At 41.8% G+C, this 19,585-nt stretch overlaps 1 protein-coding gene across 11 annotated transcripts in view; it reads right to left on the reverse strand.

The window, feature by feature from the left end:
- LOC147014295 (uncharacterized) overlaps positions 1–19,585 on the reverse strand; it is a 130,829-nt gene that overhangs the window by 18,503 nt on the left and 92,741 nt on the right. For 9 of the 11 annotated variants that reach the window (XM_085852186.1, XM_085852187.1, XM_085852177.1 and 6 more), the window contains 3 exons: positions 12,058–12,258; positions 6,414–6,616; positions 5,536–5,629 (listed from right to left, as the gene is read on the reverse strand). In XM_085852186.1, the coding sequence (XP_085708312.1) occupies positions 5,536–5,629; positions 6,414–6,616; positions 12,058–12,169 (409 nt within the window). In that variant the 5' untranslated portion in view covers positions 12,170–12,258. The remainder of the gene's footprint in view (positions 1–5,535; positions 5,630–6,413; positions 6,617–12,057; positions 12,259–19,585) is intronic. The other 2 variants (XM_085852183.1, XM_085852188.1) reach the window with 2 other exon arrangements.

The following is a 19,585-nucleotide window of genomic DNA, read 5'->3' on the forward strand; positions in this document are numbered from 1 at the left end:
TGCACAAATATTTTCCTTATTGTATTTATTTTTTCTTATTTTATGTCTTCCCCCCAACCTCATAAATGTATGTTGATCCATTTATCTGTCCATTGTCTTATTAGCCCTTCCACCACTCATAGGGAAACGGGGTTTTGCAAGTGTGTGTGTGTGTGTGTGTGTGTGTGTGTGTGTGTGTGTGTGTGTGTGTGTGTGTGTGTGTGTGTGTGTGTGTGTGTGTGTCTGTCTGTCCAGGGCATAACTTTTTTCGCTCGCGAAAATATAAAATTATCTCGGGTTACGTACATAGAGCAAAAACATGCATACTGCGTATGCGCATACATATACAATACATCGTGGTTGCTGTTGGACCCCGACATTCGCGGTTTCACTATTCGCGGATCCCACGTATTTGCGGTTCATAAAATGTGACCTGTTTCTACATTCGCGTTTTCTTTTTTTTTGTGGGCGTATTCGCCTATTTGTTTTTTTTCCTCGGGTGTATTCGTGTTTTTTTTCGTCGATTTTTCGCGGGTGTTTTGTATTCAGAATTTTTCATGGGCGTATTCATGGTCTTTCATGGGATTTTTGATTTTTCCTTATGAAGCACGAACCACTGGGAACCTTTACCCCTTTTCCCCATTGAAACAATGCCCCGACATTCACGTCATTTTTCAGGAACCTATCCCCCACGAATGTCAGAGTCTGACAGTATATAGATCGGATAATTCCATTTGCACTGGGCTATCGGCTGACACCAGAGGCCTGAAGCCAATGGTCTGAGGCTTATATGTACTGTCACTTTCATAAGGCCCATGATGCCTATCGGCTCCAACCTTTCAACATTTTATGATCCTTTTAAGTCGCTTAGGTTATTTTACACAGAACGTAAAACTTATAAGAAAGGCTTGGCAATTGTGAAAATGGCACTTCTGAAGATGTCTTAGGCATACCAAAATGGCGGAAGTATGATTTTTTTTTCAGGTGACAATTGTGGGTGGAGTCAGACCAGCTGTCCAATTAATGGGTATTGAGTGGACACAACATATATGATGCATTACTTCAACTTAATATTATCGTGAAAATTCTCTTTGGGAGAATCTATTTATTGGCAATGAAAAATTGGCAGATTCTTTCACTCCTTCCTTGTCTGTCTCACGCATCACTTCTATCGCCTTTCCGTTTCCTTCATTCATCGCTGATCATCATATCCTCTCTTTTCTCTTCTATCCTCTTCACCTCTCTCCCTTTTTCTACATTTTAAATTTAAATAAATATGTAGATGTAGACCACTATTTTCACTTCATCTGGGGTGAAAAAGCAGCTTGTCTCAATGCCTATGGTTGCTGCTCAAGAACTTAGTCCTTGTCATATGGATAAAAACAAACTCTCAGAATATTGAGACAACCTTAAAAAAAATTCCGACATAAATAATTGCAGAACACTTATAAATGTCGACTGGCAACTCTTGGGGAAATGTAATTCATAGGAAGGGGTGGGGCAATGTGATTAAAAATGGTGTCGACATTCGCGTAATTAAACCCAGGGGCTAGGATTATATAAATAAATCAAATCTTCTCATGCTCTTCTCTCCGAAGAAGCTGCATAAAGCAATCAAGAAAGCCTCCCAAGGTTTAATTGATTCGGTGAGAGCTGTTTGGTTATTCCCTCCATTCACAGATGAGAGATGTGGGTGGGTCTTTCTTTATAATTTATATATTGATTGCTTTCGACATTTACACGTGGAACAAACAACAACGTTTTTTTCATCAAGGATCGTAAAAGGGTGTTTTATAACCCTTTTTGATCAAGGGTCGGAAAACAACGTTTTTTTCATCATCAAGATGAATACGCCAGTGAAGCGTCAATCATACACCGTGAAAAGAAGATTGAGATTATCGCGTTTTACAACTCTTGCAAGAAGCAGTACCAGACATGTAATAAATTCGGACTTAACACGAGGACTTTAATGTGAATGGTGAAGAATGAGGAAATAATTGTTCACAGTGAGAAAGGTTCGAAGAAGATGGGAGCGGAACATGGTCTTGTCATGACTCTGAATACGTATAAGTGTATATGATGGAAAATAAGTGCATATGTCAGGCTTTTTGAAAATAAGCGTGGAACAAAAATAAGCACATACGTGTTCCACTAAATCTAAAAATAGGCGCATACACTTATTATCCAGATTCTACTATATATATATATATGTATATATATATATATATATATATATATATATATATATATATATATATATATATATATGTATATATATATGTATATATATGTATATATATATATATATATATATATATATGTATATATATGTATATATATGTGTATATATATATATATATATGTATATATATATATATATATATGTATATATATGTATATATATGTATATATATATATATATATATATATATATATATATATATATATATATATATATATATATTGTTGCGGTTCTCAGAACCGCATGCGTACAACAGATAGTTGTCCCGAGTCAGTTATGCCATTAATATATGTGCAGATAGACCCCTTCTTTTTGTGTAGTGGGAGGACAAGGGAATGTGTTGTGATGGGCTATTAGGATTATTAAATCATTTTTCCCTTTTATTTGTGTTAGTATCTCCACCAACTGGTTCATATCAAATGGCTTTGGTGAAGCTGATCTGCTATGATCGGGTGTGGATCCGATAGGGATCGCTCGGTCCTCCGTGGGGGAAATTTGATGCAGGGAGTGCCCAAGCATTGTCACTGTCACAGTTGCCCCCAATGTTACCTCTGGGCATGGCTGCAGGGAAAGATCTCCCTCAAAACTGTCATCCTGAGCCAAGGATTCCTCTATCATTGTTGATAGAACCCACCTGAACCAGCTCATCTTTGTCCGCCATGGTCCGTACCGATATTTACCTAAATTTTGAATTCTGCTCATAATTTCGGGGGGGAAGGGGGAGGGGGAAGGTGTGTGGAAAGCACACCCCTGGCTCGAATCCCGTTCCAGATGCCAAATTGTTGCGGGTTCGAATCCCATAAATTTCTTTATGGGGGGTCCGTATCCCACTCCTGACACCAAACTGTTGCGGGCCAGCCGAGTCGGGTAATAATGTTGCAGGGCCGGACATCGGCCGCGAGCATGACCACCAGATGGAGCAGTAGAGTCGGCTCGACCAATCACCAGGAATTTAGATCGTACTTCTTCGGAAAACTCCGGAAAAGTATGGGTCCCTTTTTGGACCGAACTCGCCAATAGACAGACCACGTGGGGTTGGGTCGATTGCCAATTTCAATTTACCTAAATACCCACGTGGTCCAACCTACCAGGGAAATTCACCCTCGACGGCACCCGTACGGAACGAGCTGCTTAGCGTACTCACTCTGTGTGCGATCCGAGCGGTTTGATCACCGAGTTCCATCGGTCCCGAATACTCTGTTACAATGGCAACGGCCTGGCTAACTTTCCAACACGCAGCACACTCAGTCAATGAAGGAATAGACACGAACGAGCTGATACATTTCACAAATGGGAATGTTTATGAACAATGGGGGAAAATGAGGGGAGCATATAAGGGCAGAGCTAAACCGACTAATTAAGGCACGTATATACAAGCAAAAAGCACTTATAGTTATACAATTCACTACTTAACAGACGGGCCAACGGACACACACACGCACACACACCCAAAGAATCGGACCAATGGTCTTTATTCGGACCTCCAGCCCAGAGGAGAGTTGGGCTGAAGACCAGGGTCTGTCTTGGACCTGTCCACCTCGTGTGGTCTTCAAGCTGACTCGTTCCGAGCGCCAGTGGGAGGCGAGCTGAGTCCAGGCACCGGCGAGCGACCCTTGCGGTTCTTGCGGGGACTGGTGCCGCTCGAGCTCCCGATCGTGACGAGGAGGACAAAGATGACGACCAAGACCAGCCAGACAGACTCTCTCCTGCGAGGATCCTCTGCTCCTTTATATCCTCTCCAGCGACATTCGTTTCAGGCGTGGCTCAACCTTTTCCCCACTTGGCACTTTGCCAAGCGAATCGGTGGGTGGGGGCATAACCTTTCCCCGAGTGATCGCGCAGAGAATGCCGGGAGCAGAGGATTTCTCGTCATTGTCTTACCCCGAGCTGGAGTGGTCCGCAGCTGTTGTTGTAGTTCTTGTTGGTGTTGTTAAATAAACGAAAGAAAAACCCAAACTATCAAAATAACTACGCAGCGCATTTACATTTAATCACCCATTAGACAAGGGGAAGGAAGCTTTCTATAAAACACATACTTACCGAAATAACTAAGCTATAGGAACCTGAATGTCTATATACTCATGGCTTCCAGATTCGCTACAATAAGACCACTAGGTGGGGGAAGCTACGTCGATTCCCACCAGACTCCCTGGAATTGTAGGCCGTCGCTCACGGATAATTCCGTGACGCGGCGGGTCGCTTAACCGACCGTGGACGCCAATAATTCAACCGCGTGATTTAGGGTCTTCCCACCTATGGAATCGGATTACCTAATTTATATACAGATATATACATACATACATACATATAAACACACATACATATAAACACACACATACATATAAACACACACATACAGTACATATAAACACACACATACATATATACACAAACATTCATATGTAAAATCCAAGCAAAGCCCTTGACCTGATAAATGCATCATGCCATTAAATGCAATGAGCACATGCATACCGTTTTGCTTCTGGACCGGACAGCTTCAGTAGCACACACTCGAGTATATTTTAAAGACCAAGGATTTAAAGATCACAAGCAAAGGACAGTGGAGTCGCTGGCCATTTAAATCCTCGGTCAAGGAGATGGGGATTGGCCAAATATCTGCCTGGGGGATGGCTAGACGGAGGCCTCCTGGAGTACTGGCGGAAAGTGGACGCAGCGACGCCCAGCGACGCATGCTCCCATACCTGACCTGACCAACCTTCATAAACATAATTAACAATGTCTTACAATTCTGTTTATGTCAACTAATTTACTTTCAACTTTTATTCTACTTGACTCAGTCAAGAGTAGATTATGCTCAAAGTATTCACTATGCCAGATGACGTCAAGCCCAACCGTCACAGGATTATCACTATCAGCATCCAAACTCTACAAAAGGCCATATCATTTAAGAATATCTTCAATTTAACGGCAACATCTTGATTTACCAGGATCTTTCTAATCCCAAAATTAAGAAGCAAAACTACCAGCTCAGAGGCAATGACATTAGTCTATGAGGTTTGAGTAAAAATATATAGATAAAAGATATTTGACTATTCAACTTTTAATCAACACGTATGAGACAAAGCAATAAATTTGCTAATTAGCAGAAGCCTGGCGCATGTTTAAGATGCGATACAGGTTCATTGTGGGTTGAGAATTATGAGTTGAAAAAGCATGATATAAACTTTAGATTGACACCAAAAGTTAGGTTAGGTCAGGAAGGAGAAATAAACCATATTTTACTTTTGTGTGAATATTGCATTTTTCTCTGCACATTTCAAAATGAGAAAAACGAGGTTAAAGAACGTTCTCACCGCTGTGAATACGAAAATGCTCCTTTAGGTGGTGTTTGTACTTGAATGCTTTGCTGCACACAGAACAACGGAATTTGCGGCTCTCATTCTGTCCCTGTAACCAAAGATAAAAAACATTGATCATCATCCCAAAAAGTGCATGATACATTGTAATCATCATTATACCCCACTTACCACGATATAAGAATAAGAAGTCTTTCTCATGAGAATCCAAAATATCCCATTTGCCAGTGCAGACTAAGTTTACTATTTTAACCTCGAGATCTCTCTGAATCAAAGTCTTCTTTTTCTTCTTCTTTCATATGCAGCACAAGGCTGCGGGGTAGCATCATTGTATGAGGGCGTTGCTGTGTTGCTGATGTATTGCCCTCTGCGGGTTAGGGCAGCAGTTTGGTATTTGTTCAAGGTGCTGGCGATTGCTCGTCTACTCTTCGTGAAGGACACCGTGGGATCTTTAACATTCACCAATTAATGCTGATAGATGGGACACCCAGTTTAACGTCCATCCGAGGGATGGCACACACATTGATGGATCACTCACAAAGACTTATTTTCATATTACTATACTTCCTCCTCTTCTTCAATTCATAACAAACCATTTCACAACTCACAATACTTCACAATTTACATTGTGGCCATTCTTCTACAGTAGATTTCTGTATTTCCACTAAGTGTGGTATTTAAGAGAAGGCCTATGTGCTGGTTTGCTGGATTACCCTGTGATTCTACTGGTTCCATGAATATTTTGTTTCATGATTTATTGGGTGGGGAGGAATTAATCCTGGCTGATGATGGCATTATTAATAACATGAACGTTACAGACCAACATGACATGATAACATCACAATAATAAGTGGCCTAAAATCCATGTTCCATGCCTGGGCAGTGGTGCGCGGAGCCGTTGTGCTGTGGCGGTGCAGCTGCGCACGGCTGTTGCAAGTGCTGTTGCATAGTGAGCAGTCGTCGGACTGGCCGTGCCGATACTTCACGTGGTCCTTAAGCGAAGCGAGGCGTTTGTACCCGCGTTCGCAGTATGGACATGAGAGGATACGTGGAAAACTATCCGTCTCACAGGGCAACTCTGCAGGGAAGGGAGGTGAGCAATGAGTATGGAAAATGGTGGGCAAGATGAAGGGCAGTTATGTGGAAAGATCAGTGAGAAAAAGCGGTGAAAGGTAGGTAGAAAACAGTGAAGAAAGTAATGAGGAAATTTGACGGAGTGGAAGAACAAGTGGAACTGTTAAAATGTAAATAGAAAAACTGATGAGATATTTAAAAAAAAATTATTGCCAGAACTAAAGATAGTAGGGTGCCAGAGAGTGAGATTTTGGAGGATTATTGCAAAAAAGTATTGTGTGGATGTGACTGAGAAAATAAGTAAACATGCTCTGACATAACTGATAAGAATCAAAAACAAGCTGAACAAAAGAACATTAAACCATCCAGAGTCTCGTAGGGGGATTACAGTAGATCTGCCAATCAGTGGGGACTCACTTCCTCAATGACTGATATGCAGAATGCTTCAGGAATGGATCTGGTTCAGGGGGAATGGATGGACAATTCCTGAGGACAGTGGTTCTCAAAATATAATTGCCCATTTTCTCTTTCGACATTTTGATATAATTCCCTTTATTTAAAGGTCCCCTGACATGCAAAAGTACTGAAATATTTATATACTGTATGTCCGATAGGAGTTTTTCATCGTGATTTCAGATCTGACAATGTTTTTTCACAATACTCATTCTGTAAAATGTATAATTAAAAAACAAACCTCTTCGGGAACGCCCCTAAAAATTCTCCTGAAAGGGGCGTAACCCACATGACGTCAACTACAGGATTACAAAGGTTGCACATAAATTACTCGGGTTGGTGGTCTACGTGATTCCATTGGCTTTCTGTGTGTTTCCACATTTTATTGGTCGACTCAATCGCTTCGTTCATTTCTGCTTTAAAAAAATCGAACATTTGGTTTTGAATAATGGATGGCATGGACTTTCATTTGTCTGGTAACGAGAGTGAGTGTGAGAGAAATGAATGATTTTGGTCTGAACCACATGGAGAATTGTCGGATAACGTAGTCGCGGGAGGTGATGTACAGGCAGCTGGAAATGAAATACGGCCTTAGCAGTTCGAGCCCGAAGCAGGACAAGCAGAGGAAACTGGCGATGAAATTCCCGGCGTTCATTATGATCGGGAGGACATCGAAGGAAGACTTGGCAATAACAACTGGTTAGATTAAATCCTATTCGTAATTACCTTCGCATTCTGCGAAAGGTTATGTTTTGGTCGCTGTGTATTTATTTATTTGTGAATATGTGTGTTTGTTTGTTATTCGCATAACTCAGAAAGTATGATACCGAATTGCATGAAAATTGGTGGGATGATTCGTGATTATCCAAGGACAATTGATTAGACTTTGGGAGCGATCGGGTCAAAGGTCAAGGTCAAGGTCATGAAAAGGTCAAAAACAAACTTTTGAGCATAACTTCCTTCATAAGACAGCTATCGACATGCAACCAACGCCATATTGTTCCATGACGAAATACCTTTCGGGTACATGGTGTCAGATTTGACGTGACTTCATCAGAAGTGCGTCAAAATGACGTCACAAGATGACGTAAATTTTCAATTTTCGACCTCATCAGTTTTGATCATACCGTTTTGTAGGACCTACCTTAAGGACGTCACACACCAAATTTGACGTCATTGACGTTTGAACATAACGTTTTTCAATTGTGGCTAAAATGTCCTGATATTTTATATTCAAATATCTATGTAATTTGAAAAGGAAATTGTCCCAAATCCAGGCATTATGATCAGTACCAAAATATCTGCTTATTTATGAACAGGTTTTGCAAATTAACTCTATGGTCAAGGTTAAGGTCACACTCAAGGTCAAAATATACTTGTAGGCTTAACTTTAGATGTAATAGAGCTATTGACATGAAACCAACGTTAAAATGTTCCGTGAAATAAGAGCTTTCAGGATGGTAGTCCGCGATTGGTAGTGACGTCATTGGAAGTGCGTCAAAATGATGTCACAAGATGACGTCATTTTTAAACTTTAGATTTTTTTCAGTGTTTATACATTCCATTTTGTTGGACTGCCCTCAATGACGTCTAACACCAAATTTGACGTCCATCGGACTGATGGTTGTGACGTCATGGACGTTTTTAAATGACGTTTTTCAAATGTGCCTGGAAAAAAGTAGCGGCGGCGAAGGTATGCGCTCTACTGAGTGCCCGTTCTAGTTCAATAATGTAAATTCGACTTGCATACTGCTCGATATCAGAAATATTTTAGTGAGGTGATGTGACCAGCGCAGCGTAGCGGACCTGTTTTTCCGCGGCGAATAAATCGCAAGCAAGGCTGGCGCATGTCATCGGCCATATCTCTCCACGCATAAAACGAAGCAATCTCGCTGTTCGGATATGATGAAAACTTGTGTGCAGAACACACCTTGCGACACAATTGTCTCGAGTAGTCCGATAAATCTGACGTTCTGTTGCATTTTTATTTATTTTATTGTTTATTTATTCCAACTGTTGTCATGTAGCACCAGTAGAAAACAATAAGCCTGGTGTTGGCTTAGTGGTGAGGGTGGCGGCTTGGGATCCTAGGGTCCTGAGTTCAAGCCTCGTTGGCCGCTGAATTAAAATACAACAGGAGGTTGACTCAGCCTGTCATCCTTCCGAGGTCGGCAAAATGAGCACCAGTGTACTGGTAAGGGGGACACTGCATCAGCGGCATACATACAGCATGATGCAACCAGCAGCCACAGGCTGCACTCAATAGAGAGAGAGAGTAGAAAACAATGAAGAAAAGAGAATAATAAAAGAAAGCTACAGCACGTCAGATTTATCGGCCTAGTCAGACGGACGACGGATTTATCGGCCTAGTCGGACAGACGACCGATTTATATGACTAGTCGGACGGACGACGGATTTATCGGACAAGTCTAGAGTCTAAACTCTCGAGATCTCGAGTCAATCCACTCTGTGCGAGTTTCTGTATGTGACGTCAACACTGCGCTTCGCTGAAGTCAACTTTTTTAGGGGCGGGGCATAACAAGTTGTGAAAGGCACCAGAAATGATCGAAATATTGCTCTAATTATCCCATTTTTGATTAAAAAAACGGGTGATTTCTTCACTAGGAAGGTCAAGTTAATATATAAACAACAATATATATATATATATATATATATATATATATATATATATATATATATTGTTGTGGGCCAGGGGTCCGTGGCGAGAACAACCACTAGGTTGTGGAAGTTACGCCGTCTCCCACCAGACTCCCTGAAATTTTAGGCCGTCGCTCTGGATAATTCCGTGAGCTGGTGGGTCGATGAACAGACCGTGGATGCCAATATCTAAACCACGTAACGTAGGGTCTGTTTGTCTAAAACCAATTTACCTAAGTAGCTACGCGATTTAAACTACCGGGGAAGCCACGCCCTCGGAACGCCTGGTCGAACCAGATTTACTCTACCGGCAGCGGTAGATTCACACTACCGACTACCGCTTTGCCACCCACCTTTCCGGCTCGTTGCAGTCGAGCGGGCCCTGCCCAGGACGTCCCGGCTATGATAGATCAATTACCGGGGATGAAACCCTGCTTATACGCAGACCCAGACGATGCTCGACCAATGTAAGAAGGGATAGAAATGGACTGGGAACATTTCTAATAAATTTATTAACAGTAAAACAAAGACAAAGGCAAGATTTGGCGTGAATATGCAAACAGGGAAATATTTACAATAATCAAAAACACTTACTCAGTTCTACTTAAAGACAGCCGTGAAGAGAGACAAGCTGGGGGTCAAAGTTCGGTGGGTACCTGGTCGTCGGAGGGAAATCGTGCTCTGTAGTGCGGAACCTGCCAAAGGTCGGCGGTTTGGTCCCCGTCGCACGTGTGGGACTCGTGGCTCGTGGCAGAGCTCGCGTGGCGAATAGTCGGGGTCCACAGAACTCCTCTCCCCATAACAGCCACCGTGAAGAACGATCCAGACTGCTCACAGCCACCGTGAACCAAAAACTGCCTGACCCAACCACCGTGAAAACTCCTGGTCCAACCACCGTGAAAACTCCTCCTTACTCAGAGAGTCTTGGAGATATATCTCCTCCCACCACGGGGAGGGGCTCTTGGCGAAAAATTCCTCGCTGTCCACCCCTCATTGGACAGGGTCCTACGGCCCACCTTTCGGGGCGGGGCCTTGGCCCCTGCCGGGAAACCCCAACCTCTCTTTCCATGCGGGGTCAAACTTGATGAGTAACAGTATAACGCTGCAACGGCCCCTCCCGGGAAACCCCAGCCAGTCCTCCACGCGGCCCCACACTTGATGAGTAACAGTATCAACGTTGCAAAGGTACGTTGGTGGTGCAGCCGGTTGGTGGTGGATCGTGACGGGCCGAGGGGTCATGCAGATAGATGGCTTGTTGGTTGTTAGATGTAAAGATTTAATCACCTAACTAAAATAAGTCGCAACGCACGTTTTTTATTCTCCCACCAGACAAAAGGAAAGGGATCTGACTACACATGTACTTAACGGGATAACTGACTTTTGGGACCTGTATGTTGAATGCAAAAGGTTTCCAGCTCCATAACAATATATATATATATATATATATATATATATATATATATATATATATATATATATATATATATATATATATATATATATATATATATATATATATATATATATATATATATATATTGTTGCCGACCCGGGGTCGGAGCGAGAGGGATGGAATGCTTCTTTAAAGGAATGCTCTGCCATCGGAAAGACTCAATAAATGCAATGGGTGTTGGGAAAACAAAGCCGATGATAGCTGTGCCGACAGCACAACTACACCTGTTGGTGCTCTTTCCTGCTTGAAAACATATTTGACAAAATAGACCTTCAATATCATAATTTCATCAATATAGAAGAGTTGAACAAAACAAAGAGTTAAAAGCATTGATCTTAAATCCAGACCATGGATTTGTTGTCTCTTTGGCTGTTTAGCGTGAGTAAGCTACTGAAGGGAAATGGGCTATGCTAATCAATAAGGAAGCCATTTGAACAGGAGACATACCATAACCTTGTACTATATTACAAATGAGCAATCAATCTTAATTGTCGCTGGCACAAGAACGACGCCAAATATGTAGAGAGAGATTGTGGTGAAAGATGCACATATAATCATGATTATAAAAAATATAAATGATATGGTAAGACTGAGAAGCAATGTCGGGAAGATGAATATGGAGACAAAGTGGTGAGAATGATAGATAGGAAGGTAGCAGGTGGTGTGTGACATGGAAATTTAAAGCTTGGGATGTAGAAACAAAAGGCAGGAATGCAAGCCCTGGCCTAATATGTGGGAGTTATATGTGCAGGTAAAAAGATGTTTGTAGGTGGGAATGAAGACATATAATAGAAGGAAGGTTAACAGGTAGGATTGGTTAGGAAAGATTAAAGAAGAGCCAGATTTAAAAAAGGAAGAATGGAATGTGGAAATGTGCTTACCATTCTCTTTTTGTCGGTCTGTGATTGAAGGTTTAGGGTTTTCTTCTGGATCTTCTGGATAGACGACGACTGTGTCGCTGCGCTGAAGAAATTCAGAGAACCCAGGGAGCATCGCACTACCACCTTCAGCTTTGATTGGGCTCTTAGCCAGCTCAACCTCATCAGACTCCTCTGAACATTTTTGCCACTTCTCCCCATCTTCTGCACACAATGGAGATCATGAATAAATCACAGAACTATAAAGTAAACAAATCACTTCGTTGCTCAGACAACATGTTCAATAGATCGTGTGCCATTGGCATTAAAAAGGTATGTAACTGTGATATTTATTACTCATCACTCAACGAGCATGACCACTCCAATTTCACACTCAGTGCTAAATTATGTTTCTCCTAACTATTATTACAAGAACAAAGGTAAAGGCACTTCCAAATGTCAAGGAAAGATGGTCACCTCTCCCACAGAAAAATACCTTGACTATTTTCCAAGGAAAAAGGCAGTTGCAGTACTATGTTAATTATCCTTCCCTCCTCATTTCTCTCTCCTCCCCCTCCCTCCAACAGCCTCTTGCATTTATCTTCCTTTAAACTTCTCCCCCCCCCTTCTACCTTTTACTGCCTCCTAATCTTGTTACAAAAATTTACAAAATGGTGGTTTTTAAGAGTTAATGTAAAGGTACAACAACATACTAATTAAAATGTGAACCTGGCCACACAGGCCACTGTATCTCTGCTAGGTAAAGCCGGTGGATTGACGTAAAGACCCAACAGGTTGAAAATCAATCTTACACTTCCACAGACAAATGTAACAGCCACTAAAAACAGATGTTCCAATAATGATTGAGGAAAGAAACAGAAGAGAATGACGTAGGTAAAAATCTCTGCAATTATTTAATCATTTGTTTATTGATCATTCGTATCAATGAAAGACAAAAGGATACATAAAATATAAAAAGACAAATGAGCAATATCATTGTGCAGTAATGACAGTAAGTATGGCTGGCAGGCTAGCTGGAGGAATTGCACTTGCCTTTTGAGCTGTTTTGCCGAGGTTTGAATATCAACCCAAATATAGACTGTCACCCTCATGCTTCGCATGCGGGGTGATACATAAATGTGTTCACTCTGTCTGTAGGAAGGTTGTTGAGCTGGACACCTGCCTGGCAGCACTAGTTATAGGTGAACGTTCAAGTTGGCATGGTGTCTTTCAGAAACAGTAAGCGAGTTTATCACAGGCACCCTGGCCAAATTCCAAATCCATGTCACCTTCACTCGAACATCAGTCTTGGCCAGCCGATTAGTGAAAGACGGACTAAAAACCTTCCCCAACCGACCCAACAAAAACGTGGGAATAATTGTGGCCTTTAAAAGTAGAATGACAGTGAAAATCATAATAGGCAAATAAAATTTCCATATGGTTTATTTCATGGTACTGCTGTGCACCATCAACTGGGGCATCTTTGAACTTTATTGAGAGATCATGGCCTCATAGGCCTCACAATCAGCTTTGACCTCTCCAGGGCCAGCCATATAGCAAAGCTGGCCTTCAGAACCAGTAGCAAACTGGACATCCTTTGTCTTTCCAAGTGATTCCTTGAGAAAACAGCACTACTTGCAGCCTACATGGCATTTATCCATACCCCAATGGAGTACCGCTCTCCAGTATGGGCTAGCACTCCAACATGATCATATCTGTCTTTCCTGGAATCTAAAGCTCTCAACATTTCGGCATATCCTACAATTAAGCAATAACACAATGCCTGTTGTTGTAACACAGGTTGGAAGCACGTGTTTTTTTTTTTACCGCCTCTCCCCCTCTCTTGTTCCATCTGCTCTCTCAGCCAAACCCTCCCCAACAACTCAAGAATGCATGCATTCTTCCAGTAACCCCCTCATGGTTATTCTCCCAAAATCTCATCTCACTGCACACCTCAACTCTTTTGTGCCATTTTATTTACATTATGGAACTACTTTCTTCAGGCTATTCAATCTCACTGTGCCCTCTGTGGCTTTAAAGGTCCCATGACACTCAAAAGTACTGAAATTGCATATATATATATATATATATATATATATATATATATATATATATATATATATATATATATATATATATATATATGTCCTATCGGAGTTTTTCATCGTGATTTCTGATCAGACAATGTTTTTTCACAATACTCCTTCTGTAAAATGTAAAATTAAAAAAAAACAAACCTCTTAGGGAACGCCCCTAAAAATTCTGCCGAAATCGACTGAACGACACATAACCCACATGACGTCATCTCCAGAACAACAAAAGCTGCACGCAAATTACTCGGGTTGGTGGTCTACGTGATTGTATTTGGCTTTCTGTGTGTTTCCACATTCGATTGATCGACTGAAACGCTTCGTTCATTTCTGCTTTAAAAAAATCAAACATTTGTTTTGAATAATGGATGACATGGACTTTGATTTGTCTGGGAGCGACAGTGAGTGTGAGAGAAATGACGGATTTTGGTCTGAATCAGATGGAGAATTGTCGGATAACGTAGTCGCTGGAGGTGAAGTTCAGGCAGCTGGAAATGGAATACGGCCTTACCAGTTCGAGCCCGAAGCAGGACAAGCAGAGGAAACTGGCGATGAAATTCCGGGTGTTCATGATGATCGGGAGGACATCGAAGGAAGACTTGGCAATAACAACTGGTTTGACTAAATCCTATTCGCAATTCAATAATGTAAATTCTACTTGCATACCGCACAATATCAGAAATATTTCAATGAGGTGACATGACCAGCGCAGCGCAGCGGGAATGTTGCTCCGCGGCGAATGAATCGCAGCAAGGACAGCCCATGTAATCGGCCGTATCTCTCCGCGCATAAAACGAAGCAATCACGCTGTCCAGATACGATGAAAACTTGTGTGCAGAACACACCTTGCGACACAGTTGTCTCGAGTAGTCCGATAAATCTGTCGTTCTGTTGCATTTTTATTTATTTTATTCCTACTGTCGTCATGTAGCACCAGTAGAAAACAATGAATAAAAGAGAATAATAAAAGAAAGCTACAGCACGTCAGATTTATCAGAATAGTCGGATGGACGACGGATTTATCGGACTAGTCTAGACTCTAGAGTTGACAACTAATTTGTATTAGCATGCACACAATGTATAAGTCAATGCGTAAGAGTCCTGAGGCTATGAGGCCGTGTAATAGGACAGATAAATTTGTCTTTCATAGTTGTGCCAACATATTTTTCCCTGTTCATTTATTACAGCATTTTGGCTAAATGTTAATGAATAGCAAGCCAATGGAAGCAGTACCTTCACTTTAGAATAAACCCATGTATGTCGAGTGCAGCCATACCTGGCTTGCATGTATGTGGAATCGTACCTATCCCAGGAGGCTGATTTCAACGAACAATTCAATAAGCTGCAAAATGTGGGTGCAGATTTTTCACATTGTTTGATTTTAAAATTATCTCCTTGCGCCTTGAAATGATGCAATATTAATCTTTAGAATTTTACTTGTCTGTTCCTGTAAGTTTCTTTTTTAATGGAAAGGTTCAACAGTCACATTTTATATTTTGTGGACATGGTATAGCCCTTTATTGTGCATACATGTATTGGATTTGTACACGACTACGACAAGGTAGTAAAGGGATAAATCATTGCCTCGTGATTGTTGTGCATACAAGGCTCAGAAGCAAAATTTCTTGTCTCTGTGTGTAAGGAAACTTCCGCGAAACAATCACAGGAATTAAGACGATCAGTGAGATAGCAAACAAATGTGCACAATGCATTTGTACGTACTTTATATGGCGCGCGACGTCTAATCAATCGACTCTGAGCGAGTCGCGTTCTGGAGATGACGTCAAAGGTCACGTGACCTGCAGTTCGCTGAACTCCACTTTTTTGAGGGGCGGGGCATAGCAAGTTGTGAAAAGCACTACAAATGTTCGAAATATTGGTCGAATTATCCCATTGTTGATTTTAAAAAAGAAACATGGGTGATTTGTTCACTGGGAAGGTCAAGTTAATGTATAAATAACCAGAAACTTTTGAGTGTCATGGGACCTTTAAGCAGAACAATATTACGTCACCCCCACCATGCCTACCTACAATCTTTTCTACCCCCATTAACCCAAGTTAATCAAAGCCAACCGTATTATTTGCAGGTTGCAGCATTTCCTCCCCTCCTTTCTCTTCTTTTCCTGTTTGTTCGTTCCCCTGCGTATTGTGTCCAACACTGTAGCCCCATTGTCAGTTTGTTACCTTTTTACCTTCCATCACCTCACTCATCCTCAGCATTGTAAAGAAAAGAAAGATTTTAATCATTTAAAATTAAAGACTGAATTCAAGGACAACCAACTGAAGTATACTTTGGAAGGAATATGTATATATAGTAATATATACATATAGTAAAATGGATATGTAAACTAATGTCAGTGTTTGTGTGTGTGTGTGTGTGTGTGTGTGTGTGTGTGTGTGTGTGTATGTGTGTGTGTGTGTGTGTGTGTGTGTGTGTGTGTGTGTGTGTCAGTGTGTCTCCTCCATAACTCCAAAACTATGAACTCTAGCAGCCTGAAACTTTACACGCGTACTTACGGAACGCCAAGGAAGTGCATGAATGAAAATTGGGTGTTTGGGTTAATTAAAACACCCATTTTGAAGATAATTAACGGCCTTATTTAATTATCCTCAGCCAGCTTGCTCTCGACGGGGTCTTAAGGCACATGTGTCCTTGGTAACCTTGCTCTCCGTTGCTGAGGTCTGAAATCCCCATTTCGTTCAGCCTGCTCAGCAATGCCTTGAGTTTGAACAGGCCGCAATGACAAAGCACTCAAAATGTTTTTTTGCAGTTTCCTCACTGATATCATCGAATGCCTGATCATACCTATGAATCGCTGCACACATCACTTTTGTCAGTGCTATAGTTTTCAAATTAAGAGCCTGGGGCGATTTCATGTATTATATGATGCAATTTTCCACGATCTACTCTCACGGACTAATTAACGTATATAATCGAAATGTAATTTGAGTTTGGAGGATCGGATGGACAAAATAACTCGAAATCTGGAGTAAAATCTGAAAATGTTAAGAAATCGGTGGTTTTGTTTTATGCGGATATGTGCCATTACCAAACAGCTTGCTATCACTCGCCAAGCCAGCCAGCCGTTCCTTATCAACCATTTTCACTGGAGTGCTTAAGCCACTTGCCGATCACCCTACAATACACCACAGTCGATACGGCGCAGTTCGTGTCCTGATCGAGATGTACAGTTAGCAGTTGCTACAAGGTGAAGGTATATCGAACATATGGGTATATTTTGGGACTCTCCACCGATGTGTGTGCATACTTGGTTATGGGAACCATGGTGGCAAAGTTTCATCACATATCTTATGATCATCATGGGTGGTTGACGTTTTAACTTTTAACCTCAGCAGCATACGGGCAATTATGTTTTCCTTTGTCCTCGTGACTTTCTAGACTCTAGAGAATTGGTTATTTTATATGAATGGGGTATACTTTATAAAAGTTATATGGTTTCTCTTTGTGAGTTTCAAAGCAAAGTATACTTGACTAGCCAGATACCTGTGCTATGCATGAGAGGGGCTGGACATCCGGTTCGTGAAGGACGTGGACAAAAAATGGTGAAACCACAAATGCTGAATCCACGAATGTCACGGGTGTAACCAATCCCTCACATTATTTACTCATTCTGCTTTAAACTCAACCTCTCTATATTTTCATTCAAACAGCATCATTCCAATCACAAATGAATACTATAACATTAATTTAACAAAATGCAATGTTACAAACACTCCTGAAGTAAACAAAGTATTTAAATGACGTCACAATGGCGAATCTGCAAATGCCGAATCCGCTAATGTCACTGGTGGAAACCCTTGTATTATTTCCTCATTATGCTTTAAACTCAATCTCTCTATATTATCATTCCAAACAGCATAAATCCATTCACAAGTTAATATAATGTAACAAAATACAACTTTAGAAACACTCGTGAGTTGAATGATGATAAACGTCATTCTGACATTGCATCCAGATTGGGAGCAGTTTTGTATGGATCGAAGCTCAAAATCATAATTGTATTGAGGTATTTATGAAAGCTTCCACACACCTTCGGACACCAGCTGGGTACCGAAAACGTTCCATGGAAGGTTTGGCGAGGCTAGCCTTAAAAATGCTCAGGGAGAAGTTCAGGGACAGACAGAGAGACAGACACGCCTGCTTTAATACAAATATAGATCACACCCAATTTCAGTGTGTGTGTGTGTGTGTGTGTGTGTGTGTGTGTGTGTGTGTGTGTGTGTGTGTGTGTGTGTGTGTGTCTTGTTCATAAAGCAAAACATATTCTCTTTGCTAACTCCTCTACCCCTACCCCTCTCTGTCTTTGTCCCATTCTCGTTCCACCTCCTAAAAAAGTGCAGCACCCCCCTCCTCTCTCTCTCTCTCTCTCTCTCTCTCTCTCTCTCTCTCTCTCTCTCTCTCTCTCTCTCTCTCTCTCTCTCTCTCTCTCTCTCTCTCTCTCTCTCTGTCTCTGTCTCTGGATGAATCAGGACGGTGGTTATCTTCGCACGTGTCTGGACGGTGGTTATGTCCGGACGGACCCTCCCCTTACAGTGCCTTACCTTGCCCTCCCCTCACGCTGCCTTCCCTTCCCCCACCCCTCTTCACACACACCCGTCCTTCCTCGCATCCCCTTCCCCTCCTCAGTCCCCCTACCTCCTCGCTCCTCCACCTCTTCTCTGTGTGGACTGTTGTCCAATGGGGATCAGCGGAGCGCTCGTCACACTCCTCATGTTTCGATTTTCCGGCTGGTCACATCACGTGCCTTCTGATTGAATGGTTTGCATTAGCAGGAACAATTGTCTGGGTGGCAGAGGGATGGTTGTTCTGTGTGGATTATGCAGTTTTACCGTGTGAGACATAATCTGCGGCAATGCTCACCATAACAGTCAGGAGGTGTGTCTGATGTATAAGCGACGATTGTGGTCATCATTGGTTAGATATTTATCGGTATCCCATCCTGATGAAGCCAAATATGTAGGAAATTCAGATCAGTGGTTCTGTTTGATGTATAATTGATGATAACCATAATTTATAATGTATGTCTCTTTGACAGAATCAACATGCTCAAGCCTCTGTGTTGGAGGTGACACTTTAGTGTGGACTGTTGTCCAATGGGGATCAGTGGAGTGCTCGTCACATTCCTCATGTTTAAATTACTAGTATGGGCCCGTAGGTACGTAAACGATGACTGGATTGGGGCATAATTTCAATTAGATCGGACCAACCGTATCATAAATGGCCATAACTTGGGAAACACCTAGGAAACATACTCAGGTCCCCCGCGTCAATTGTGATGTCATATAAAATGAAGTAGAATTGTGACGCCTCCTCTCTCTCGCCCCCCTCACTCCCCCCTAGTCTCGCCCCTCCTCTCTCCCCCTCCTCTCGCCCCCTCTCTCGGCCCCTCCTCTCTCCCCTCTCTTGAATTGTGATGCATCCTCTCTCTCACCCCCCTCTC

The sequence above is a fragment of the Eptatretus burgeri genome, chromosome 13 (genome assembly GCF_056783735.1).
Source record: "Eptatretus burgeri isolate ZD-2024b chromosome 13, Ebu_testis_v1, whole genome shotgun sequence".
Taxonomy (NCBI): domain Eukaryota; kingdom Metazoa; phylum Chordata; class Myxini; order Myxiniformes; family Myxinidae; genus Eptatretus; species Eptatretus burgeri.